The sequence below is a fragment of the Chiloscyllium plagiosum genome, chromosome 12 (assembly GCF_004010195.1).
Source record: "Chiloscyllium plagiosum isolate BGI_BamShark_2017 chromosome 12, ASM401019v2, whole genome shotgun sequence".
Classification (NCBI taxonomy): domain Eukaryota; kingdom Metazoa; phylum Chordata; class Chondrichthyes; order Orectolobiformes; family Hemiscylliidae; genus Chiloscyllium; species Chiloscyllium plagiosum.
Genome location: NC_057721.1, coordinates 48627957 through 48655753, shown reverse-complemented (window position 1 = coordinate 48655753; position 27797 = coordinate 48627957). Strand labels below are relative to the sequence as shown.

Below are 27797 nucleotides of genomic sequence, written 5' to 3'. Positions count from 1 at the left end.
TCATTGCAACTTAGCTCTGTTGCCAAGAGAAATTCTCTCTCTCTCTCTTTGCGCACACGCGTACACACACACACACGCACATTGTGCTCTCTCCCTGCCTGGTTAGGCTCTTCAACGATTAACTCAAAATCCGAAAGCTCTCCCAAGTTTGCCTTTCGAGCAGAAATGTTTCGGGAAAATTCAAGTTTCATCGAGACTATTTTGTACGATAGTCCTGGATGTAAGATTCTGAAAAATGGGAGTGAAGGAGCCATTTACCACTTGGCCAATGTCATGTTTACACTGGGCTACATGAGCGGCAGTGGGTTCTTTGGTCTCGTTTATCTGTTCAGTCTTTTGGGCGTTGGGTTTTTCATTCAGTCTCTTTGGGGCTGGGTCGATGCCTGCGGGGTGGATATTTTTATGTGGAGCCTGTTACTTTTTGTGTTCTGCTTGGTCCAACTGGCGCACATTGGTTACCGGCTGAGGAAGGTGAATTTCGAGGAAGACTTCACGAATCTTTACAAAGCCATGTTCCAGCCGCTCGATGTGCCGCTCGGTGTCTACAAGGAGATCGTGAACTGCTGCGATGCCGAGGTGACGAGTCTCTCCCGTGAGCAGAACTACGCGGTGGAAGGCAAAACCGCAATTGACCGCTTGTCCCTGCTGCTCTCAGGCAGGTCAGTGGCAGCAAGTGCTCGGAACCGGACAGTTAGCAACATATACACTGGGGGGGGGGGGGGGTTGGTGTGCTCATTTGTTTGGTGGGATGTAACTGACACCAACACTTCGAGAATCGCCTTTAATAGCATGTTGTGTTGCAATGTAATCAGTTTTGTCAAATACTCCAGTTAAACCACTCTCAGTTACACAGATGTATGTGTTTTCATCAACAACATTGCGTCCAGGTTCAGTTTTCCGGTAATACCACACCGTTACTTGACTTTTTCTAAAGAGCGAATGCTCCGAAAGAAGTTATTTTTCTTTCCGCCGACCGCCTCAGGTTGTGCTTTTCTGAGAGCAGGCGGGGGCTAAGATCAAGCACAGTTTACGCTAACTTTTTATTTATTTTATCGTAGTCGTCTCGTGTTTTAATGTGATTCCATTTGGTGTTCAAATAGAACACGGCCTCCTGGGCCTTGAGAATCCAGCCTTGGGAAGGTGCCAGTGTTTACTGAAGGATCCCTCATCCATGTTACAGACTCCTAGTCCCCTCCCTCCTCCCCCAGTACTGGTGGAATGTATACTCACCAATTCTTTCGGGAAACAGCTGTAACATGGTTTGTTGACTTTTTTCACTAATACCTAACAAAGTTTTACACTATTTTAGTTAATATTACCTACAGTATGGAAACAAGCCCTTCGACCCAACAAGTCCACACCGACCCTCTGAAGAGTAACCCATCTCTCTGACTAATGCACCTAACACTATGGGCAATTTAGCATAGCCAATTCACCTGACCCACGCGTATTTGGATTGTGGGAGGAAACCAGAGCACCTGCAGGAAACCCACACAGACATAGGGAGAATGTGCAAACTTCACACAGTCACCCAAGGCAAGAATCGAACCCGGGTCCCTGGTGCTGTGAGGTAGCGGTGCTGTGAGGCAGCAGTGCTAACCACTGAGCCACCGTACGCAGGATACATGACGTAATTGGCCCTGTTTAAGGACATTGCCAAGTGGGTCAGTTCTGCTCTGGTATCAGTGATTCAGCCCGACCAGACCTGTGCTGTTCCGGGTAGGATGATCTCTGAGAGCTTCATGCTGCTCAGGGATATGATTGCCTACATGCAGGACAGGGAGGTGGATGCCTCATCAGCCTGGAGCAGGAGAAGGCTTTTGACAGGATATCCACACACCTACATTTGAGACATGCTGTCCGAAAAAAGCTTCAGAGGGCATCCGACCACTTTGCACCAACATTGTTAGTGCAGCCCCAATCAATGGGTGGAAATCAGAAAGCTTTCCGATCAGATCTGGAGTCAGGCAGGGCTGCCCACTCTCTCCTGCCTTATTTATGTGTTGTTTAGAGCCATTTGCCGAGTCCATCAGGAAGGATGTGAGCCTGAGAGGGGTAACTATTCTAGGCAGCAGAGGCCTGCCAGTCAAAGCTCCCCTGTACATGGCTAACACCACCATTTTCTGATTGGATTCGCTGTCAGTGTGCAGACTCATGAGCATCTGCAACCAGTTCAAATGGGCCTCGGAAGCCAAGATAAATCAAGGTAAGAGTGTCTTTGGGAACGACCAACTGATCCTTTATCCCCTTCACCATCAGGACAGATTTCCTGAAGGTGATAGGACTATGCTTCAAAAGGGCTGGGGTATATGCAACATTGTGGGAAGAGCGTATCGCCAAGGTGAGGCAGAAACTTGGCTATTGGGAGTATTGTTCCCTCTCCACTGTGGGTAAAAATCTGGTCATCAGGTGCAAGGCACTCTCTCTCTCTCACTCTCTGTTGTACGTGGCACAGGTCTGGCCCATTCCCTGAACCTGCACCATTGCAGTCACCCGAGCCATCTTTCACTTCATCTAAAGGTCTAAGATGGTCCATGTCCACAGGGACACAATGTACCCAACACTGCCATCATCCTGATGGTCACCTTTGTGTATGGCTTCTTCAAGGTGTGTGTTGACCCTTGGTATGCAAACACAACGTGTCACTTCCTATTGATGTTCTACCTGTCCCCAGTGTTGTGAAGGATGGGGGTATAGGTCTGGCCTTGTTTCCGCAGTAGTTGCACCATTCTGTGTCACATGTCATTCGTGAAGAAATTTGCAAAGAAAAATACCTTTGACCACAAGTCCATCAGGAAGTGGTTTGCATGTAGTAACCTGTAACCATGCGGAAAAAGGAGAGGGTGGATCCTAATGAGTGGTTATTCAGCAGAATGCCTCATCACCAGAACTTTCCAATAAGCACCAAGACATCGCTTGGCTGGTGGTGAGAAGGGCACTACCTGTGAGATCCTTCATGTATGCTCAGAAGCTCTACACCACCACATGCTGCCCTTGAAGTGGCTGAGGAGGAGGCGGGGGGGGGTGTGGCGGGAGCAGGTACAGACTGTTATGCATCTGCTTCTGGAATGTGCCTTTGCAAAGCAAGTGTATCTGAAGAAAGATGCAATGGTTTTTTTGTCGAGGTTCGTCCTGAGCAGCTCCGTGATGCAGGACTCTGTGCTCTATATTCTGTTCCCTGGGAGACACTGAGATAAACATGGACTGCACCGGGAGGACCATCAACTCGGTGAAAGATGCTCTTTGATCTGCCCAAAACTTGTTGGTCTTCCAGAACAAGGAGTTGACCTGACAGAGTGTTGCAGACTGGCGCATTCTAAGGTCCACGGCTACAGGCTGAGGGATGCACTAAAGCTTGGGGCAGCTGCCACCAAGGCACAGTGGGGGAAGACCATTGTTTAAGGCCTTTCTGCTGAAGTTAAATGGGGATTCATTCAGTTATCAGACCCTCCCGCTGCCTCAATTATATGTAAATATCTCACAGGATCCAGGGAAAACTAGCTGATTGGATACAAAATTGGCTTGAAGGTAGAAGACAGAAAGTGGTTATAGAAGGTTGTTTTTCAAACTGGAGGCCCGAGACCAGAGGTGTGTCACAGGGATCGGTGCTAGGTCAACTGTTATTCTCCATTTATATAAATGATTTGGAAGTGAATTTAGGATGTATAGTTAATAAGTTTGCACATAACAGCAAGATTGGTGGTATAGTGGACAGTGAAGAAAGTTATCTGGCAATGCAATGAGATCTTGATCAACTGGGCTAGTGGGCTGAGGAATGGCAGATAGAGTTTAATTTAGATAAATGCAAGGTGTTGCATTCTTGTAGGTCAAACCAGGGCAGGACTTACACAGCCCTGGGGAGTGTTATAAACAAATAGATCTAGGAGTACAAGTTCATTGCTCCTTGAAAGTGGAGTCACAGGTGGACAGGGTGATGAAGAAAGCTTTCAGCATTCTTGCTTTCATTGGTCAGAACATTGAATATAGGAGGTGGGACGTCTTGTTGCAGCTATACAAGATGTTGGTGAGGCCACATTTGGAGTACTATGTGTGGTTCTAGGCGCCCTACTATAGAAAGGATATTATTAAACTAGAAAGAGTACAGAAAAGATGTACTAGGATGCTACCCGGCCTAGAAGGTTTGAGTTATATGAGAGGCTTGATAGGCTGGAAGATTAAGGGGTGTCCTTGTAGAGGTCTATAAAATCATAAGAGGCATTGATAAAATAGATAGCCAACAGTTGTTTCCCATGGTAGGAAAGTCTAAAACTAGAAGGCATAGGTTTAAGGAGAGATACAAAAGGGTCCATGGAGCAATTATTTTCACACAGAAGGTGGTGTGTGTCTGGAACAAGCTGCCAAAGGTTGGTGGTGGAGGCAAGCACAATTTTGACATTTGAGAAACATTTGGACAAATGCAAGAATGGGATAGGAACGGAGGGATTTGAACCAAACGAAGGCTGTTGGAACTAGATTGTGAAAACTGGGTGGCGTGGAGAAATTGGGTCGAAGGGCGTGTTTCCATGGTGTAAGCCTCTATAACTCTAAATATATGCTTATACAGTCATTTCTTCTATAGCGCAATAGTTGCGTTCCTGTGCAACCCCTCGCTATACAAGAATCATGCAATACAAATAACGCTTAAAGTGTTGACGATGTAATCGTGTTATAGCCAACACATATTTTAAAAGTTTACACTTTAGAAACTGTCCCCTATTCGTCAATCGCATTACAGTGAATTTGCATTGACGAAACACACGTTATAGCAGAACGACCTTACAAGTAGGAAATGCCTTTGTTTCTAAAGCACATGAACTGTAGTGGTTCAACAAAACAGCTCAACACTAATTTCTCAACGGCAACTGGAGGTGGGCACTAAATACTGGCCCATCCAGCAATGCCCATGACCCACAAGTGAATAAAAACAACATTTGCCTGAGACTGCCATGCCAGAGTGAGGCTCCTAAGCTACACCAGGCATTGCTTAATACAGTACTGAATACCACATTGCTGACTGATTTTACAAGATGGGAGGCTGACATCCATTTCAGATATAGTTAGAGTTTACTCTATGCATTCCTCATGAAAATCCTGTTCATTCTTTGCTTGCAACATAGGTCTCCAACCATCTAATATATAGTCATAGGCATAGAGTCATAGAGATGTACAGTATGGAAACAGACCCATCAGTCCAACTCATATTGAAGAAGCCAAATAGACCAGGTTAGCAACCATTGACATAGTAGTTTGAAGTTTCACCACTAATTTCCCTTCTTCGTTAAGCTCCTCATGCCTCACCCAATATAAAACAGGCCATTTTAGTATGAAGTGCACATCTGGCCAGTGAAGTGATTATTTAAGACATTTTAACCAGCACAACATACTCCATCCACTTTATTAAATTTCATACAAATCGGTCCATACTACTATCATTCAATAATCTCTAGTGACACTTTGTAATTAAATTAACCCATCAGCCCCTCTCAATGATTGATTTCTCTGCTGTCAACTCAAGCCAGCCTAGCCTCTTTGACAGACATAGACTCCTGGCAGTGCCTGATCTTGAAGGAAGCTGTATGTAACTAATTATTACTTTTACTTCAAATATTATTAATTAATTTCCCTTTCCTCAATTTACTATTTTATTTTTACTAAGATACCTCAATACTATTCAAACTTCAACTTAATAAAGGATCTAAAGTGTGAAATCTTTCTTTCGCTTTACGTTGCCTGATCTGCTGTGTAGTGCCAGCATTTAGTTTCTTTATTTCAGATTTGCAGCATGTGCAGTTTACATTGTATAGCTCCCTAATATTAGCCATTGGGTCAGATGCCAAATGAGCGTAATGATTTATTCAATACTGAGTATAACTTTATGGATTTGTTGAAGAACAAAATCACAGAATTTTTACAGGGCAGTTTCTTATTCCTAGAAACATTCTGGTAAATCACTTCTGCACTCCCTCCAGTGTATTCACAATTTTCCTCTAATACAACACCAGACTGGTCTGTTATTGTCATGATCTCAAAACAACCCTTTTAATGATGACCAATGAATCATTTCAGCAATTTAAAAAAAAAACATTTTTTGAGTAATTCTGATCATTACATATATGTGTGTTATGGACCAGGCCAGACCCCCTCAAAATATTTAAAGAGGGTAGCCTAGACTCTTAACATTTTCTTATTTTAAAGGCAAATGTGAAATGAATATCCCAGGTGTGATGCAGCTGGTCCAACCACTCAATTTTAAGCAAACAGAACTTATTTAAACACTACAGTTGAAACACAAACAAAAGAGAGTGGCATTTAGAATAAATTAAGTATTGGAAAACTTAACTGACTGATACAGTAACTGTTACTAATTAATTGTTCCAATACAATAAATCCCATAAATACACCCCTTGGCAAAAAGGTAAATTGAAACACAGATTCTTGTAGGCAAGAAGGAACAGCATCCAGAGGGAGATTTCAAATATCAGAGAAATTCTTTATGAAGCTTGCATCTCTCCTGGAATCACGCATCTTGTGACTGCTATAGACAAAACAACCGAGAAAAAATCTGAACTGGGAGAACTGGCCACTCCCCTCCCAGTTAAACCAAACCCTCCAGCAACTCTACCTTTACGACCTCTCTTTGAAAAAAACCAAGGACAAAGTAACCTTTTTAAAGTGACTGCATTGTCACATGTGCAACTGACCAATCTGCATTATTTCCCTAATGACCTTTACAATGCACCACATCTCAAAACCTATTGTTGCAGAAACTCTTGATTCCACCAAAAGAGATTTAGATACCTTGTACAGCGTTACAACTTTCCTCAAATTAGTTACTCACAACAATACCCCTCCCATTTTGTAGTTATCTTGAAGAAACTATGATCAATGTTATGGCAGCTATTACAGTTTTGCTCATTTGTTCATGCATTTAGCTGTAAAAGCAAGAAATCATTGGCTAAATCATCCATTGTCAAATTCACTGTATTAGAATTCTTGCACATGCAGCTTGCTTTGTGTTTAGCAATTACATGCTTGTGGCTATGCTCCTTGGCAAAGCCATATGCTACATTAAGCTTATAAGTGATTTGTATGTGGCAACTTCATAATATCTGCAACTTTGGTTAGCACCTCAGCATTTGTTGAGATAATTCCATGATTCCTTTCAAATCTCAGGAATTTCAAAAGGCGGGAGAGCAAGGGAAGTGAATAAGGAACAAAACCTAAAATGATTCAGAATTGCAATGACAGATCACAATTTAAAGCCTTTCTTTGCATTGTCATATTTGACTCTTCCACTTCCTAATTAACAATGGATAGAGTCAGATGAATTAAAGATATTGAAAAGTTACCCTTATACTGGCTGTGAAAAGTGGATGGTACAGGAAAACTTACTTCAGGGAAGGGTAGAGAATAACTTCAAAAAATTGTCATCATCACTAAATATCAAAAACACATGTTAATTTGGAATGGAAAATGAAATATTTTAATTTTCTTTACAGGGTTCGTGTTACTCACGAACAGCAGTTTCTACACTATATCTTTCCATATCAGTTCCTTGATTCTCCAGAATGGGAATCTCTGCGACCTAATGAAGAAGGCAATTTTCAAGTAATTATTTTTTTAAATTTGTCTAATTTTTAGAGTGAATCATCAAGATAATATCTAGCTTTATAGTATAGTTCTTATATCTATCTTTATGAATATATTAAAAAAATGTTGGCCTGAAATTTGCATAAACCTTTCCATCAATGAAAATGAATGCCACCTACCGCTTGTGACTCCAAACCCTGCAGCCTCCCTGAACACCACTTACTTTCTACTGTTTCAAATGGACATGCCATACCAATCTAATATAGTTGTCACTGTAGGGCCATCGCCCAACGTCTTTACCTCTCCAAGGCTTGAAGGCTGTGCCCAATCTCTTCAACTGCAGTCAAAGAAAGCAGTCAGTTATGAGTGCAGATAGCAGTGAAGGACCATATTTGTGGACTGTGAGCATGTGGCCTAGGTGCGAGAGGACTATTGCATGAGGATGAATGTGAGTGTTGGCTTTTCAGAAGAGGATGTGAGTTTGTGAGAGAAGAATGAGGAATGAGAGCTTGTTGTCAAATGCTTCTAATTCTCCCCACTGCCAATGTCTTCCCTCTGCCCCCAGTTTCTGTAATCTTCCAGCTCATCCAGTTTGGAAATCCTGAACTTTCCTGATTTTATTTGCTCCACTATTGGGGGTCACGCCTTCTGATGCCTAAACTCTAAGATCTGGAATTATTTCTCTCTGCCTCTTCACTGTGCTTACTCCTTTGAAACACTCTTTAAAAAGCCAGTCATTTGACTAGGTTTTTGTTTATCTGATCTAATATATGGTTTGGTGCCGTATTCTATTTTCTGATGTTCATGTGAAATGCCTTGGGACAGTTTACTATGCTCAAGGTGCTATTGAAATATAAGGTATTGTTGTTTTATGGAGGGAAGTTCTGGATCCATTTGGTTCACTATCTCCAATTGGAGGTAACCATGCATCTGTTGCTAATTCCCTTGGTCACTCCCACCTGCTTGAGGCAGTTGATCTTTCTGTTCCTATTGGGAAAGTTCTTCAGATCCTACAGCATGACCTCTGAATAACCTGACAGAGAGACTTGGAGAGCAGGTCACTTCTCCATTCCTGGGGTTTCTGCAGCCTCAAAATCAAGGTGCAATTGAAACTTTCTGACAGTTGCCAGAATCTTTTCAATTAGAAATAATTCCTTTGACTTTTCTGGCATGTCATCCCACTCACCTTCCTTGATAGTGAGGGTACCCAGAGTCTAATGCCCTGGCACCACTATAGAATTTTATCAAAGCCCTGCTGAAGCTGTCATTTTGGCAGGGACTATTATTTGGAAATTTGATAGTATTATACTAATGGATGAAGAAATGAAGTGATAGACATTCCATTTATTAATTACATTTTCATGAAAGTTTTAAATAAAGAACTAGGAATAACTTCAAATATGGTAATTTTGTACTCTGCTCTGAAGTATTTGATCAATGATTTCAAAATTATGTGGTCATTTTTTCTTTTATCAATAATAGTTTATGTTTACAGTGAAGATCAAATCCTTTAGCAGATATACTATCCTGTAAACTTAAAGCCTTATACATGCTGCTTGTAGATCAGTGTACCCTGGAATTATCAATTAGTCCTTTACTGAAATATATTGTGCTGGAGACCTTGTAGGATGTCCACATATTCTGTAATCTACTTATAAGGTTCACTAAGACTGCAATCTGGCTAACAGTAAAAGACAAGTTTACAAGTAGATTCTCTGATGGAGAGTACATGCAGCCCTGTTAGCTCAGCGTTGGTTGAGATAGGAAGAAACAAGTAATAGGTAGTTACAAAGTTGCTCTGTGGTTTCAACTATAATCTATAAGGTGATTGGCATGAATTTGTTAACATACAAATGACTCTAAACCATCTACATTTTAGTAATTTAAGCATCTTGAGTCTGTTGCAGCTTTAACCCTGATAATCCAACTAAATATAAGAACTAGGAGCAGGAGCAATCCATTCAGCCAGTCAAGCCTGCTCCACCGTTGAATATGATCATAACTGATTGCGTCTTGGCCTTAACTCCACTTTCCTGCCCATTCTCCATAATCCTTCAACTCGGTAAACCCTCCTGATAATTAAAATCACAATGTCTCAAAATTTACACAATGTCTCAAAATTTACACAATGTCTCAGCATCCACTCTGGGGTAATGAATTCCACAGATTCATACCCCTGCAAGAGAAGTAATTACTCCTCATCTCTGTTTTAAGTCTGCTATCCCTTATCTTAAAACTATGAACTACAGTTCCAGATTGCCTCACAAAATCGAACATCCTCTCTACATCCACTGTGTCATTCCCCTTTAGCATCTGATATATCGCAATTAGATCTCCTCTCATTCTTCTAAATTCAAGTGTGTAAGCCTGAACTGCTCAATCTCTTTTCACAAAACCAATCCCTTATCTCAGGAATCAATCTAGTGAACCTCATCTGAACTGCCACCAATGCAACTACATCCCTCCTTCAGTCAGGAGATGACAAATGTGCACAATACTCCATGTGTGGTCTCACTAATGCCTAGTAACACTGCAGCAACACTGCCCTACTTTTACACTTTATCCCTTTAGCTAAACTGATATCCTTCTGCTATAGATACAATGAATTTAAGGTATTCATTTTTGAAGTACATATTCCCCCACCTTGTCACGTAAAACCATTCAAAGTTTGTGAGAAGATTTGTAGCTCGGGTGCTCGTTGCTGTGGTTCTGTTCGCCGAGCTGGAAGTTTTTGTTGCAAATGTTTCGTCCCCTGTCTAGGTGACATCCTCAGTGCTTGGGAGCCTCCTGTGAAGCGCTTCTGTGGTGTTTCCTCCGGCATTTATAGTGGCCTGTCCCTGCCGCTTCCGGTTGTCAGTTTCAGCTGTCCGCTGTAGTGGTTGGTATATTGGGTCCAGGTCGATGTGTTTGTTGATGGAGTTTGTGGATGAGTGCCATGCTTCTAGGAATTACCTGGCTGGGAATTTGACTGGGACAACACTACCATTATAGGGCAAGCCAAACAAAGAACACATCGACCTGGACCCAATATACCGGCCACTACAGTGGACAGCTGAAACTGACAACCGGAAGCGGCAGGGACAGGCCACTATAAATGCCAGAGGAAACACCACAGAAGCGCTTCACGGGAGGCTCCCAAGCACTGAGGATGTCACCTAGACAGGGGACGAAACGTTTGCAACAAAAACTTCCAGCTCGGCGAACAGAACCACAGCATATAAAACCATGCAAAAATCGGATTTGAATTCCTCTAGAAAAATCAGTGTGGGATCAAATTACTCTATCCAGGTGGTGACAGAGAGACAATTTTGATTAATGCAATTTCCCATTAGAGAGTTTTGCTAGATGGGGCAGCATATTGGGAAATCTTTTGCATGTTGTTGCTGATTTTTTGCATATTTATTGGCAATACTGACTGGAAGAACCATCATTTTGTGAGCATCTTGCTACAAAACACAAATAATTGTTGTCTCTGTTTAAATAAAGCACAGCATGGCCGACTGAGTATAAGGAAATTGTTTCTATTTTTTGATTCTGAGCATTGTATCGTTTGAGAATTTGTTTTTGTCATAGCTGTGTTGCCACTGAACGTTTCACTGAATATGTTTTGCAGGTGACCCTGACAGCAGAAACAGACTGTTACTATGTGACGTGGAAAAGAAGAAAGCTATATATGCTCTTGGCTAAACATCATTATATTGCACGCCTTTTCACTGTTATGCTTGGAAATGACATCGCAGACAAACTTTACTCCCTTATTGACAAGCTGTATTGCAGGGGTGGGGTCCGCTATGATATCCGCTTACCTAGTCTTTACCATGTATTAGCACCTTCTGTCGAAGCTGAGAAGGAGACGATTGCAGAGAGTCCCCATCATGTTCCTCAGAGTTCATTTAGACCTCAGGAGTGTCCCTTTATAAAACCAGGGCCGGACATCAATGATCTAATTGGTGAGGATTCCACCAGCCTTGTTCTGGAGGACTTTGCAGATATGACTGGATCATTTATGGAATATACCAGTGAAAGGGAGTACATGAAATAATGGTCCAGTAAATGTGATAATACCCTGTCACTGTCTATTCATGTGTAAGTACACTGCTGCTTCAAATCTTACAACTACGCCTAATAAAACTAACTATCCAATTCTGCTGGACCACTGTGACAGTATGTGGTAAGTGGAAAAGCTGTCCTTGTGCAGTTGGGATGTTATACTGACATTGAGATACGTTGTTACAATGGATAGAAAATAGTTTCCATTTAACATACTGTGTTATACTTGTTTTTAGTGTTTTAAACTAGTTCACTATACATGGACAAACAATTTAAAGGACTAAAACTGAGAATCTGCTTCACTATGTGTAAGCATTATTGTGTTATCAAACTTTTTCACTTATTGATAAGAAAACATGTTCTGTCCATGGCTTTGTAAGCACATTTAATGATGTTTTATTAGATATGGAACCCTTATCCTTCTGTCAGACTAACAACTTATTTTAAAATAATAAAGCCGACAAAGCTTTACAGGGCATTTTCATCTTAATTTGTCTTCTGATATTATGGTGCATTTCCTTTTACTCAGGTATGGACTTTTCTTTGATTACATAACTTGCACATTGTAGCTGGAGTCGTAGCTAGTTTTGTTGCATTTATGCCAATTTGCACCAGTTCATAGAACATGAGGATTAACCAGTTAGTTCCCTGATAAATCAGGTTGCGACTAAAGAACAAAGAATATTTACAACCCAGGAACAGGAGCATTGGCCCTCCAAGCCTGGGCTGATCCAAATCGAGTGTCTAAACCTATCGCCAAATTCCTAAGCATCTGTGTCCCTCTGCTCCCCACCTACTCATGCATCTGTCCAGACGTACCTTAAATGAATCTACCATGCCTGCCTCTACCACCTCTGCTGGCAAAGTGTTTCAGGCACTTATCACTCTCTGTGTAAAGTACTTGCCACGTGCATCCTCCTTAAACTTTTCACCTCTCAGCTTGAATACATGATCTCCTATTATTGAACCCCTCACACTGAGAAAAAGCTTATCTCTATCTACCCTGTCTATACCATTCATGATTTTGTAGACCTCATTCAGGTCCCCCCTCAATGTCCTTTTTTCTAATGAAACAATCCTAACCTACTCAATGTCTCTTCATAGCTAGCACCTTCCATACCAGGCAACATCCTTGTAAACCTTCTCTGCACCCTCTCCAAAGCATCCACATCCTTTTGGTAATGTGGCAACGAGAACTCTACACAGTATTCTAAATGCGGCCGAACCGATGTCTTAAACAATTTTAACATGATCTGCCAGCTTTTATACTCAATACCCCGTCCGATGTAGGCAAGCATACCATATGCCTCCTTGAACACTCTATCCACCTATGCAGCCACCTTCAGGGTAAAATGGACCTGCACTCTAGATCTCCCTGCCCATCAACTTTTCCCAAGGCTCTTCTGTTTGCAGTATAGTTGGCTCTCGAATTAGACTCCCCAAAGTGCAACACCTCACATTTGCCTGGATTGAACTCCATCTGCCACTTCTCCGCCCAACTCTCCAGTCTCCAGTCTATCTATATTCTCCAGTATCCTTTGACAGTCCCTATGTTTTCTACTACTCCACCAATCTTAGTGTCGTCTGCAAACTCACTGATCAGACCAACAATGCCCTCTTCCAGATCATTTATGTATATTATAAACAACATCATTGATCCCTGTGGAACACCACTGGTCACCTTTCTCCATTTCGAGAAAGTCCCTTCAACTATTACTCCCTGTGTCCTATTGCTCAACCAGTTCTTTATGCACCTAGCTATAGCATCCTGCACACCATGTGACTTCACTTTCTCCATTAGTCTACCATGGGGAACCTTACTAAAGTCCATGTATATGATATCTACAGCCCTTCCTTCATCTATCAACTTGGTCACTTGCTCAAAGAACTCTATTAAGTCGGTAAGGCACGATCTAGCCAGCACAGAACCGTGTTGCCTATCACTGATAAGCCCATTCTTTTCCAAATATATATAGATTTTATCCCTCAGTACCTTCTCCAGTAACTTTCCCACCACTGACGTCAGGCTCACTGGTCTGTAGTTACGTGGAATATCTCTACTACCCTTCTTGTACAGGGGGACAACATTAGCAACCTCCAGTCCTCCGGCACCTCACCTGTGTTTAAGAATATCTGTCAGGCCCCCAGCTATTTCCTCTCTCTCTCAGCAATTTGGGATAGATCCCATCTGGTCTTGGGGATTTGTCCATCTTAATATCCTTTAGCCTACTCAACGCATCTTCCCTCCTTATCTCTATCTACCCTGTCCATACCCTTCATGATCTTGTAGACCTCAATCAGGTGCCCCCTCAATATCCTTTTTTCTAATGGAAACAATCCTAACCTACTCAACGTCTCTTCATAGCTAGCACCTTCCATACCAGGCAACATCCAGAGTAAACAAACTTCTATCTCTAATCTCAGTAATCATCACCTCCCGTTCCTCAGTGAACACTGATGCAAGGTAATCATTGAGAATCTCACCCATTTTCTCGACACACAGCCTTCCTTCCTTATCCTTTAGTGGACCAACCCTTTCTCTAGTTACACTCTTGCTTCTTATATAAGAATAAAAGACCTTGGGATTCTCCTTAATTCTGCTCACTAAAGATATTTCATGACCCCTTTTAGCCCGCTTGATTCCTCGTTTGAGACTGGTCCTACTCTCCCGATATTCCTCCAGGGCCCATTCTGTTCTTAGCTGCCTGGACCTTATGTACACTTCCCTTTTCCTCTTTGCTAGCCGCACGATTTCTTCTGTCATCCACGGTTCACAAATCTTGCCTTTCCTATCCCTTGTTTTCAATGGGCCATGCCTATTCTGCACTATTTTCAACCTAATCCTTGAAAGCCTTCCAATGTCAAATGTGTAACTTCCTTCAAATAGCTGTGTCCAATCCACATTTCCCAGCTCCTGCCTAATTTTGATAGAATTGGCCTTGGCCCAGTTTAGTACTCATCCCTTAGGACCACTTTCATCTTTGTCCACAAGTATTCTAAAACTTACAGAATTGTGGTCACTATTTCCAAAGAAATCCCCTCACTGCAACTTCTACCACCTGGCTCATTCCCCAACCTCAGGACCAATATGGCCCCTTCGCTTGTCGGACTATTGACATACTGCTCTAGAAAGCTTTCCCGGAAGCTTCTTACAAATTCTGCCCCATCCAGACTTCTGACACTAAGTGTATCCCAGTCAATGTTGGGAAAATTAAATTTCCATCACCACTACCCTGTTGCCTCTACATCTTTCCATAATCTGTTTACCTATTTGTTCTTCTACCTCAGCCCCACTGTTGGGAGGCCTGGAGGACAGCCCCAACAATGTAACTCCACCCTTCTTATTTCTCAGCTCTACCCATAATGCCTCACTACTCAAGCCCTTCATAGTGTCCTCCTTTAGCACAGCCGTGATATCATCCCTGACTAGCAATGCAACTCCTCCCCCACTTTTACTTTCCTCCCTGTCCTGTCTGAAGTGTCTATATCCTGAAACATTTAGTTGCCAATTATGCCCTTCATTCAACAAAGTCTCTGCGATCACAATAACGTCATACTCCCAGGCACCAATCCAAGCCCTAAGTTCATCTGCCTTATCCACTATACTCCGCGTGTTAAAATATATGCACTTCAGGCCGCCAGTTCTTTTGCATTCATCTGCTCTCTGCCTATTCTTCCCCTTGGTAATGCTAACTTCGTGATCCTTACAGTTTCCAGTTTCTACCTTGCTGTCATGTAGGCTTCTCTTCTGGTTCCCAGCCCACTGTCACATGAGTTTAAACCCTCCCCAGCAGTAGCAAAAACTCCCCCAAGGACATTAGTTTCAGTCTAGTTCAGGTGTAGACCTTCCAATTTGTAATAGTCTCACCTTCTGAGAGCCAGTCCCAATGTCCCACAATCTGAACCTCTCCCTCCTACACCATCCCTCAAGCCACGTGTTCATCCTGCCTATGACCGATGAATCATTTACTAGTCAAAGCAATTCCATCACATTTCCTGTAAAATCCAAGATGTCATTATTTGCAGAATAGATATGACCATGACCTAAAATGGTCACCAGTCAGAGTGTCTGTCAATCAGTATATGAGCATCAACAGAGAATCTTGTAGGTAAATGCTCACTTCCTTGGCAACTATCACGATAATAATTTTAAGATACTCCAATATTCCCTTTTCTTTGACCAGTAAAGAAAAATTGAAAGCTTGTTTCAAGGAGACTAAATGTATGGAGGTTAATTTTAGATAATGTCTATTCCTCTGATCTGTGAGGTGAAAGAAAGTGGAACAAGGATGGATAAAATCATTACCTTTAAGTTCTCATCCAAGCTATATGTCATTCTAATTAAGCCATATATGGTGATTTCTACATTATCACTGGTCAGGAGGTACAGATACTAAACCAAATACTATCATTGGAGCACTACATTCACAAGGTCTTCGAAAAGACTCATGCTTCCTTTCTCTGGGCAACTATAGGGATTGATGAGAAATGCTAAATGTCACTATTGCACACATTCCAATACTTATTATGCAAATGTAACTATTGTAAATGACAGAGGGTTATACTGAAGAAAGTAATGACAGAGTAAGGAGATGTCAGGAAAGATAGACTACTATTGAAGGAACAATGACATAGTTAGTCAATATAAGGGTGGCTAGGAATTAATTACTCAGGCTATAATAGTTGCTGTACTATATAACAATAACGCTTAGAATAATTTTCTACCCTCTCTCCTCGAGAGATCACAACTTTTCACAATAATTAAGATCTTTCTGCAGTGTAGTACTGTCAACAATAGTATCAGAGAAGATAGTTCATCTCTATTGTCAGTGCTGTTGTAAGGTTTCCTTGTCCTTCTCCTCAAACCACTATTGCTTTTTTTTAAACATTCCTTTAGAATTAACAGATGTTCCCAAATAAAAACAGAAATTACTAGAGAAAGTTAACAGGCTGACAATATCTGTGGAGAGAAATGTAGTGTTAACATTTTGAGTTCAATATGACATCTTCAGAGCTGTCTACCAATTTGTGTCCTCATTAAAATGAGAAATGTTGGTGACTACACTGTGTCTCACTAACAGGTTAAAAGAAGAAAACACTAAAGGACCAAATTTCCTTCGAGCCTACTCCTCAGGCAGATGTTTGGCACAGTAAGACTTCCATATCTTGTTGCTTATGCCCTCAAACTTAACCCACTTTACAGAATAAAGAATGCTTCAGTATTGGGTGCTGGTGAGAATGAGGTTTGTGCCTTAACTGAAGATGGGTGGAAAACTTCTGCAGCAGTGAGGCTTGGGAACAGGCATACATTTTTAAAAAAAGCCTCCAGAATCACTATCATTTGCTGTATGAAATGTGTCATGTAGCTCCTCAATTGACATGGCATCAAGCCAGCCATTTGTGAGCACAAATTCTTTGGAAATTGTGACAAGTGGGACAAATATGATGATTTGCACATAACCTGGTAAGAAATGCCACCCTAAAACATGCATTCAAAACATTTTGTTATAGTGGTACTGCTAGAACTGCTAAAATGGAAAATTGGCGACTGACATGGTTTGATTCTTGATATGTTTTGAATTTATGCTATTTGTTTTTGTTTGATGCAGCCAGGTTCTGGGAGCACAGTTTAGATGTTGGTCCACCAAAATAAGTATGGTTGGAGGATAAGGAGGATAGCCCAACGCTATCCCCAGGTTCTCCCTGCGGCCACTCCTCCTGTACTCTGCACCCTTGCATTCACTTCTGCCTACATTATACAAACTATGAATTAGAGAAGTAGCTGCTCTTGGGGAAAGGGAAAAGCAGTAGGAGGGAAGAGTGGGAAAGGCAAGAGCACCGTGTTTGATGGAAGTAGAGTATAAACTGAGAGTAGTACTTCAGTGAGGGGCACCAAAGGAGCTGGATCTGTTGGTTTGCTGACAAACCAATGTATATTTTAAAATTTGTTCTTGAGTATGTGAACAACATGGAAAAAAAAATCACATTTATTGCCCAAGGGTAATAGATTACTGCAGCACTTTGTGGTAGTAGAGGGCTCCATAACTGAGTTAGGCAATTTTAATATGTTGAATCTCAGCAAATAAAGAACATCAATTGGTTGTGAATGTTTAAAAATGTTTAAAATAGTCCATTGCTGTTCATTTTAATGTAATGAAAAAATCTCAAAATTTTGGATATGTGTTCTAAATCTATTACTCCAAAATTGACTGACTTCTAGTTGGGGATGGGGCAAGATTTAATGGTCAGAAAGTTGTGGGTACAAGTCTCATTTTTTGAAACTTCTAAATAATCAGGATGTGGCAAAATTATCTGGAAGAAGTATACATTGTTGCCAACATAAACATTTAAAACTCTTCAGTCAGTCATGAGAATACTGAGGACATGTACTATGTAAATGCAAGTAATTTCTTCTTTATTTCTTGGAAGTTTTATCTATTAAATTACCTCACTGAGATATTTAGACAAGTTATGAAAAGGATTTGTAAACTGTCTTGCACATTATTATGTTTACATAGTGGGAATAACTCAATGGGCTCACCTTGCTCACCTTGTATTGCCATCAGTGGTAGTTAGAGAGTTTCCTATGATTCCCTGAAGGATCTGCGTAATGTCTAGAAAGGGAAGATTTATTATGGTTTCTCTCTGCTTTTACAATTACATTTTTAGTGTATGAGTGTGTCCTAAATGCAGCATATATCAATGATTGCACATATGAAATGTTTCTAAGAAATGGGACAAGGCAGAAATTTCCTTGAAATCAAAGTTAACAGTGCTGGGAATTTATATTATTTCTAAACCTCGTTAATGTACAGATTAATACAACATGCAACTAGTTGCAGTGTAAATTGTGCATGTGCAACTGTAATTAATCTAATTAAAGGTAAATGCAAATGAATACTCCTTACTGCACCAAGGTGACTTTTTCATTTTCAGTACTTCTATATTGGCACTTTAACCAAATATGACCAGTAGGTGAATGCAAAAATTAGTTGTATTTGATAGCAGTGTCTTGCTGTGGACTTGTTTCATTGATGGATTGGGCTTCATTTGTCTTGTCTTGATTATGTTTATCCTGATACATGAAGTTTACCTTACTGTACCACCCAGTTCCCCTAAAACTTCTGCTATTCTTGTTGTAATTACTGTAAACTTTGCTGCACTTCTATGGCTGACCTCTTCTTTATTTGCCATTTCAGCACCTTGAATTATGGATAATGCTTTCAGCACCTTTATGGCAAAAGGCACCACTTCCAGATAATGATGAATTATTCTTCATTATAGGCAGCAACATAACTTGTCCAAGGTTTAGATGTAGGGATAAAGCTGAGATTTTGTAGGACAGTCTTTGTATTCAGATAATACTTTATGAATCTGATATTAGCTTTCAGTGAATTAGTTATAATTAAGAATCAGGTGAAATTAATAGAGGCTATTTTGATAAAGCACCACATGGCTTTTATGGTGTAGTGGTAGTATCCTTACCACTGAACTAGGAGGCTCAAATTCAAGCCCCATCAGCTTCAGAGATGTGTAATAAAATCTCTGAACATGTTGATCAGAAAATATGAAAATTATCGCACTTGTGACATTTGCAAAAAAGATTGCATTTGAAACTTAATAAAAATCACCTACAGTTGATGTTTAAAATGCAGACTTGCTAATCTGCTGTGGAGAAAGAACAAGAAGAGGAAGAGGGTTAAGGTGGAAAGGTTGGTTAATGCAGATCTGCAGTTTGAATTGGTTTCAGATGTTCTATAATTGATCACTAAGTCAAGAATTTGATTTCAGGAGATGGGGAGTAAAAATCACAAAGCATATTCTGCAAGAAGTACAAAGTTCACATAGACTGATTATAGTGGCCTGAAACTGGGAGAAGTTGTGGCTCTGACTTTAAGTTCCCATTTAAAACTAGCTTGTTTTGAAGAGTGAAAAGAGGTTTAAAAAACCAGAAAAGAGAGGACATGGTATAATATCAGTCACAGATTTCATATATACAACACAAAATTGATAATGAACAGAAATGGATTCAACTCTGATCTTTCAATTGTTTACCATATTTTGGTCTAATCCCCACCAAAGGATATTCCAAGTTTGGTCCAGAAATTGATAAGGTAAATTCTACTTAGATGTGGGATTATGCATAGACAGATAGGTATGTATAGAAAATATTCATGGTAAGCCTTGATTGATTGATATATACTGTATATGTTTCTCAGTTAAACGCAACATTTCTCATTGCCTAAGTATTACAAATTCCATGTTTGCTGTTAGTGTTACATCATGTCATATTAAAGTATCATGTTTTAATTATGTATTTACAAGGATGTGGATTTCCATTAATGAGCTCATAACCCATTTAAAGAAATGTATGTTCCCAAGAGAAAAGGGAAGAAGCTCATTAACTAAAATAGGTCTTACACTAAACATGACAACTGAAAAACCTCTGAACGTTTACATATTATTTGCTTCACGAAATTGTATTTATGTAGAACAAAGTCAGTTATAAAGTTTAAAATATAAGCTACTTCTCTCAGATCTTTGTGCTTGGGGAAACACAGACTATAGGCAACATTATTGTTAGTGGCAAGATGTAGCTTGTATCCTATCTGTGACATTACAGGATCAAGCAGTTATTCTGATACACAAGTATATTTTCTCAGAATGTCACTCACTGCTTTAAAGAAGAGACAAATATAATATTCCTGTGGTATACCTCACTTCATCTAATTCTGGAACTGTTGCTGTATGTCCAATGTCCTTTTGTTGTCATTATGTTCCATATTTGTCTTTCTTGTTCTCCCTGTATTTCACAACTGGAACACTAGTTACTTCCTTAGAAACAAGGATGCAAAGTACCTCTTAATTAGAAGAATTTCAAATGGGAAGGAATGATTATAATATAAATACTGATGTTTATTGATATTAATTTAGGGTTAACAGTAATCTGAGAAAATTACAATCATTGTGGTAAAACTTGGTCTATGTACATTAGCATTGAGAGATGATTTGTATATAGATTAATCATTGGGAGGCCTTCAGAAATGAGATAATGAGAGTCCAGAGACAGTATATTCCTGTTAGGGTGAAAGGAAACGCTGGTAGGTGTAGGGGATGCTGAATGACCAGAGAAATTGACAGTTTGGTTAAGAAAAAGAAGGAAACAGATGTCAGATATAGACAGGAGATATCGAATGAACCTTTAGAAGAGTATAAAGGCAGTAGAAGTATACTTAAGAGGAAATCAGAAGGGCAAAAAGGGGACATGAGATAGCTTTGGCAAACAAGGTTAAGGAGAATCCAAATGGTTTTTACAAATACATTAAGGACAAAAGGGTAAGTAGGGAGAGAATAGGGCTCCTCAAAGATCAACAAGGCGGCCTTTGTGTGGAGCTGCAGGAGATGGGGGAGATACTAAATGAGTATTTTTCATCAGTGTTTATTGTGGAAAAGGACATTGAAGATATAGAATGTAGGGAAATAGATGGTGACATCTTGAAAAATGTCCATATTACAGAGGAGGAAGTGCTGGATGTCTTGAAACGCATAAAAGTGGATAAATCCCCAGGACTTGATCAGGTGTACCCTAGACTCTGTGTGAAGCGAGGGAAGTGATTGCTGGGCCTCTTGCTGAGATATTTGTATCATCGATAGTCACAGATGAGGTGCCAGAAGACTGGAGGTTGGCTAACGTGGTGTAACTGTTTAAGAAAGGTGGTAAGGACAAGCCAAGGAACTATAGACCAGTGAGCCTGACGTCAATGGTGGGCAAATTGGTGGAGGGGATCTTGAGGGACAGGATTTACACATATTTGGAAAGGCAAGGACTGATTAGGGATAGTCAACATAGCTTTGTGCATGGGAAATGATGTCTCATGAATTTGAGTTTTTGAAAGAGTAACAAAGAGGATTGACGAGGGCAGAGCGATGGTTGTGATCTATGTGGACTTCAGTAAGGCATTTAACAAGGTTCCCCATGGGAGACTTAGCAAAGTTAGATCTCATGGAATACGGGGAGACCTAGCCCTTGGGACACAGAACTAGCTCGAAGGTAGAAGACAGAGGGTGGGGTGGGGTGGAGGGTTGTTTTTCAGGCTGGAGGCCTGTGACCACAAGGATCAGTGCTGGGTCCACTACTTTTCATCATTTATATAAATGATTTGGATGTGAGCATAAGAAGTATAGTTAGTATGTTTGCAGATGACACCAAAATTGGAGGTGTAGTGGATGGCAAAGAAGGTTACCTCAGCTTACAATGAGATCTTGATCAGATGGGCCAATGGGCTGAGGAGTGGCAGATGGAGTTTAATTTAGATAAATGTGAGGTGCTGGATTTTGGGAAAGCAAATCAGAGCAGGACCTATATACCTAATGGTAAGATCCTAGGCAGTGTTGCTGAACAAAGAGACCTTGGAGTGCAGATTCATAATTCCTTGAAAGTAGCATTGCAGGTAGATAGGATAGTGAAGAAGGCATTTGGTATGCTTTTTTTATTGGTCAGAGTATTGAGTATAAGAGTTGAGAGGTCATGTTGCAGCCGTACAGGACATTGGTTTGGAGTATGGCGTGCAGTTCTGGTCTCCTTTCTATTGGAAGGATGTTGTGAAACCTGAAAGGGTGAAAAGATTTACAAGGATATTGCCAGGGTTGGAGGATTTGAGCTATAGGAAGTGGTTGAGTAGGCTGGGGCTGTTTTCCTGGATCATGAATAGGATAAATAGACAAAGTCTTTTCCCTGGGATGGGGGAGTCCAGAACTAGAGGGCAGAAGTTTAGAGTGAGAGGGTAAAGATATAAGATATAAGAGGGTGGTGCGTGTATGGAATGAGCTGTCAGAGGAATTGGAGGGGGCTGGTACAATTGCAACATTTAAAAGGCATCTGGATGGGTATATAAATAGGAAGGGTTTATAGGGATATGGCCAAGTGCTGGAAAATGGGACTAGATGAGGTTGGGACATCTGGTCAGCATGGACTAGTTGGACCGAAGGGTCTGTTTGTGTGCTGTATATCTCTATGACTCTATTTGATTGCCAACATAACACGGCTGACCCCATGAGAATATCAAATGCCTATAAGCCATTTCAAAATTAACAGATTTTTCCTTAAAAATGGCCTAATGATGTTTTATTTAGAAAAAAATAAGCTTTGATATTTTTCATGTCTGAATAAGGACTATTGAAACACACACTTAAATGAAAATAAATCTTTTTGGACTAAACAAAATGCTCAAGTTAAAAACTTTATGCCTTTCAGCAAGTAATATAGTCTAGAAGTCCTGTAACATTACATCCTCTCCTTCATTTGCAGTAGAAATTATTAGACAAAACAGTTTTATTCATTTACAGAACATGGCCATTATTAGATAGGCCAGGACTTAACGCCCAACCATAGCTGCCCAGGAAAAGTGGTGGTGAGCTATCTTGTTGAAATACCACAGTCAATATTATTAGATTGTAGTTATTTTTGATGTCATAATTTCATCGCCTTGAATTCTCTGCCCGAAGGCAGGTGTGACCCACAGTGCCATAACCTCCACCACAAGTAGAGTATGAAGGCTGGTCCTGAACCCACCTCATCTGAATGGGGATCAAACCCCATGCTGTTAAGCACCAATCTGATCTACCCTGACCACTGAGCTAACTAACCTCCCAAGCATCAAGATTGTTGTAGCCAGGAGCAAAGTCTAGTGACAGTGCTTTCTTTCCATCACATGGCTGACCAGAAATTTCAGCTGCTTTTACCGCTTGCCATTGGTGTATGTTGGGAGGATTTACAAGTTGGTACCCACACCTACTTTCCTGGGCCATCAAGACCTGGAAAATGGCTTGAACCCAGAGCTGCTAGCTCCAATGAAGAAACATTACTCACTGCACCACAATACCTCTCCATCATTCCTATTCAGATGAAACTAAATTACTAATGTAGCAAATAGAGTATAAAACAGTACAAGAAATTTCAGGCAGCTTTGCTTGGTTCTCCCCGAGTACCCTCATTGCATCAGCCTTTTCTTCAGAAATATCAGTTTTGCTTAGAGGTCTTAACAGTTGGGCATCGTATAAGGTATTTTCTTTCTGCGGCAACTTGCATGAATCTGTATATCAACTTAGGCTTGCCATAGTTTACTTAAATGCATTTCAATTGTATTTTTTTCTGCAGATGTGAACAGTTCCTGGAGTGGCATTCGTAAGGGGCATGCACCATTGGCTCCCACTCAGACGCCAGAACTCTGAGAACCGTCACTGAAAAGGCCAGCATGAGGAAACATAAAAAATGTACTATTTAAATTTCCAATGAATATTGAAAAAAAAAAGAATTTTATATTAACATACTCCAACATAGTATTCCAATGTGGCTACTCTGGTTTCCCAAACAATCAGACATCATTGTTCCAGTAAGTTGGGATAATTCACCAGTGGCAGTACAATGGGTTACAGTATTTGTATGGTTATTAGTACATGATTGAACATGGTAAATTGAATTACAATTTTATTAACTTTTACCATGTTAATCATGACAAAATAAATAAAAATCTTTAACAGTGTGGTATAGTAATGAAAACCAATGGCAAATTGTCATATTTTCCATTGAAAATTCTGGCAGGATTCTGTAAACAACATGGTAAAATATATAAATAAATTTGTTTGACTAGTAGGAAACAAGGGTAGTAATGAAATATTGTAACAAGGTTTGACTGTATCGAGTTAAATGTATTACATAACTGTTAAAATTAAGTCATTAGGAGCATAGTGAGTGTTAAACGAACAATATCAAGGTCCATTATTTTCACTTCATCAACTTGTCAGTCACAGTCTACAGAAACCTCTTTGGTATATCTTAGCAGGTATAATAATGATGCAAAATCTAAATTAGTAAAGGTTTGAAATTTTGCACAACTGTTAGAAGCCATCTACATAAGTCGTTAATATTGTCTAACTTCACAGCTAATCTGAATTAAACAATTACCTAATTTCAAATTCATCACTTTTGGATTGAAACAGACTAATTATGAAATGAACATATGAATTAATAAACTCATATGCTAAACGTATATGCTTATGTATAATTTCTACTTATTTCATGACAAATTAACTTTATTGCAATAAAAGTGGTATAAAGACAAACATTTAAATCTGAATCAATTAATATCCTTCAGATAGCATTGGTATGAAAGTAATTCTAATGGTAAACTCAATTTTATCCCACCATAAGTCCTCTGAATTGAACTGAGAGGTGATCTCATTGGAACATAGTGAATTGACAGGGTTAATGCTTAGAAGAATGTTTCCCCTCATGGGAGGGTCTAGGATCAGAGGGCATTGTCTCAGAATAAAGATGAGGAATTTCTTTGAGGGTTGAGTGTCTTTGGAACTCCTTACTACTGACAGCTTTGGGGGCAGAATCCTTATGTTTATTTAAGGGTGAGATAGATTCTTGATCAGTGGGGTAAATCAAGGGTTATGGGGAAAGCTCAGGAAAGAGAAAGTAAGGAATGTCAGATCAGCCATGATCCTTTTGAATGGTAAAGCAAGCTTTTTTTGGGGTGGGGGGTTGCCAAAAGGCCTATACTATTTTCTATTTCTTATTGTCTTATGAATGCTCTCACTATTTTCTGTCTAGGATGTATATTTGTGTATGGGTGTGTGCACATCCTGGAAATTACTTTACAATGAAGTCTGTATGATAGAGCTTGTCCCATGACTGTTCAAACGTGTATTTTGGTTGCTGCTCCTGATCAAAACCTCATCATGTCTATTTCCACATATTCCATTCTTTACTTTTCCTAGACCCCTGTCTTCTGTGGTCACACCTCTATCATTTCTCCCCTCTTATATACTCTGCCCTCCCAAATTCAACTTGAATCAATTAACACTCAACTTCTTAGTCCATTGCTGAGGATTTTAAAACTCATTCTTTTCTCCTTGATGGTGTTGCTCATTTAACAAGGTTGTGTTGTCCTTGGTTTTTTTTCCAGAGGGTTTGTAAACATAGAGACTCTGGGAGGTCTAGGTTTGAAGGGTTTTAGGGCCAATTTGATTATAGCTAACAGATAACCCTCAGGCAAAAAGTTTTCAAGTTTTAAAACAAACATTTGTACAATGAAAAGGGAGTGGCCAGTTCTTGGTTTGGTTTTCGCAAGCAGTCAGTTGTGAATCTGCTGGACCCAAAGAAGCAGGTCCATGCTCATCCTCCCTCTCTCTGACATCTCTCCTGTAAGAACCTGTGTTGGAATTTTCCTTTTTTTTCTAAGAGGTGTTTATGGGGATTGTTGCAAGTATTTGGAACAGCATCATTATGTTGGGATAATCAGTTGGCTTTTCAAATAGGTTAAGTTATTCTATATTCTGATCTCTTTTGTTTGTGTTTCATTTAGTAATCTTGCAAATAAATTCTGTTTGTTTAAAACAAAGTGGTTGGGTCAGCTGCATCTCTCCTGGAATAACCATGTCACACCTGCTTAAAACAACAAGCAAGTTATGGTCTGAGCTACTTTCTTGAAATGTTTGGAGGGGGTCTGGTCTAATTCATAATAGATTAGGGACTCATCCGGGATTTGTTCTATAGTTCCGATTTGGGATTAGGATTGCTGGACCTGAAGGCAGCGAGTGATAGGTGTTAGTGTATTTTGTTCCGGCTGTTAAACATTGATGGTTAAACATTGTTTGGGATAGCAATGGCTATTTCCGTCAGCTAGAGTTTTCTGGTGGTGGAAGAAGTGACCTTGGGGATTTTACTAAAGGTGAATAAGGCCAAGCTGCTGGAATTAGCAGACAAGCTGGAGTTGAAGCTGCCTCCTTCCGTGAGGAAAGGAGAGATAATTACAGCATTAGCTCAGCATTTAAATTTGCTGGAAACACCATCAGAATCTTTAGAAATGGCTAAAATTTAATTGAAAATGAAGCAGCTTGAGTTAGAGGCAAAAGAGAAGGAAAAGGCAAGAGAAATGAAACTGTTTGAATTACAATTAAAAGCAGGAGAAAGAGAAAAAGAATGAATCGCTTTAGCAGAACAAAAACAAAAAGAGATAGAAAAGGTGAGAGAAGAAAGGAAGAATGACAGGGAGCTTGAACTTCAGAAATTGGCACTTAGGAAAGTCAGCTTAAAAGGATGAAGATAAAGGCTGAAAATAAGCTTAGTGAGGAAGAGGGTGAGGATCTGCAAACTCATGGTAGCCAAAGGCCTGGTGAGAATCTGTTTAAATATGTTCAAGCATTGTCTAAATTTGATGAGAAGGATGTGGAAGCCTTTTTCATCTCATTTGAAAAGGTGGCTAAACAAATGCGGTGGTCAGTGACCATTGGTGTTTTGTTGATCCAAACAAAACCTGAAGGTAGAGCTAGTGAGGTATTTGCATCACTTCATAGGGAGTATCTGGGGAGTATGAGGAGGTGAAGAAAGCCATCTTAAGTGCAATGAGCTTGTGCCAGAAGCCTACAGACAGTGTTTCAGGAATCTGAGGAGGGACCCTGGTCAAACCTGGTCAGGAAGGTAAGTGACTGATATATAAAGAACTTACCTCGACGCCAACGGTCTTCTCACAGCAGAGAGCGGCGCGAGCTGGGCGGAAGTGAGATTGGAGCGCAGAGCTGGTCGGGAAGGTAAGTGACTGAAAATAAAGAACTTACCTCGACGCCAACGGTCTTCTCACAGCAGAGAGCGGCGCGAGCTGGGCGGAAGTGAGGTTGGAGCGCAGAGCTGGTCGGGAAGGTAAGTGACTGATATTTGAGTGGGTGTGTTCTAGACCCCAGGCCCTACATAGTAGGGCCTCCCTCCCATCCTCCTCCTCTAACCTAATTTTAAAGTCCACAGGTAAGCTACTCAGTGTTCTTGTTTTCGGAGACGAGGTGTAGAGTAATGGCAGCGCAGGCAGTGGAATGTTCCTCCTGCAGGATGTTCGAGGTAGGGGTGACCACCGATACTCCTGCCGACTTCATCTGCAGAAAATGCAGTCAGATCCTGCTCCTCACAGAACGAGTTAGGGAACTGGAACTGCAGTTGGATGAACTGAGGATTATTCGAGAGGCTAAGAGGGTGATAGATAGAAGCTACAGGAACATAGCTACGCCAGAGAACAGAAGTAGCTGGGTAACAGTTAGAGGTGGGAAGGGGAGGAAGCAGGCAGTGCAGGGATCCCCTGTGGTCATTCCCCTAAACAATA

At 40.5% G+C, this 27797-nt stretch overlaps 1 protein-coding gene across 4 annotated transcripts; it reads left to right on the top strand.

Annotated features, from left to right (window-relative positions):
- Positions 1 to 32: 32 nt before the first annotated feature.
- popdc2 (popeye domain containing 2) lies at positions 33 to 25869 on the top strand. Of its 4 annotated transcripts, XR_006313211.1 has the most exons (5): positions 33 to 659; positions 7500 to 7608; positions 11204 to 11676; positions 16722 to 16790; positions 23798 to 23814. XR_006313211.1 is itself a non-coding variant. In XM_043700998.1 (4 exons), the coding sequence occupies exons 1-3, from the start codon at positions 166 to 168 to the stop codon at positions 11630 to 11632; spliced, it is 1032 nt and encodes a 343-aa protein (XP_043556933.1). In that variant the 5' UTR covers positions 33 to 165; the 3' UTR covers positions 11633 to 11676; positions 23798 to 23888. The 4 variants fall into 4 exon arrangements, 3 of the variants coding, with proteins under 3 accessions (XP_043556933.1, XP_043556932.1, XP_043556934.1); XM_043700998.1 differs by lacking the exon at positions 16722 to 16790 and having other exon boundaries at positions 23798 to 23888; XM_043700999.1 differs by lacking the exon at positions 16722 to 16790 and having other exon boundaries at positions 34 to 659; positions 11204 to 11540; positions 23798 to 25869.
- Positions 25870 to 27797: the final 1928 nt, after the last annotated feature.

Bases quoted from the DNA above. Each gene is read 5' to 3' on its own strand.
- popdc2 (XM_043700998.1), top strand. From the start codon at position 166: ATGTTTCGGGAAAATTCAAGTTTCATCGAGACTATTTTGTACGATAGT. The intron at 660-7,499 runs GTCAGTGGCAGC...TTTTCTTTACAG, and splicing joins TCCCTGCTGCTCTCAGGCAG to GGTTCGTGTTACTCACGAAC. The intron at 7,609-11,203 runs GTAATTATTTTT...TATGTTTTGCAG, and splicing joins ATGAAGAAGGCAATTTTCAA to GTGACCCTGACAGCAGAAAC.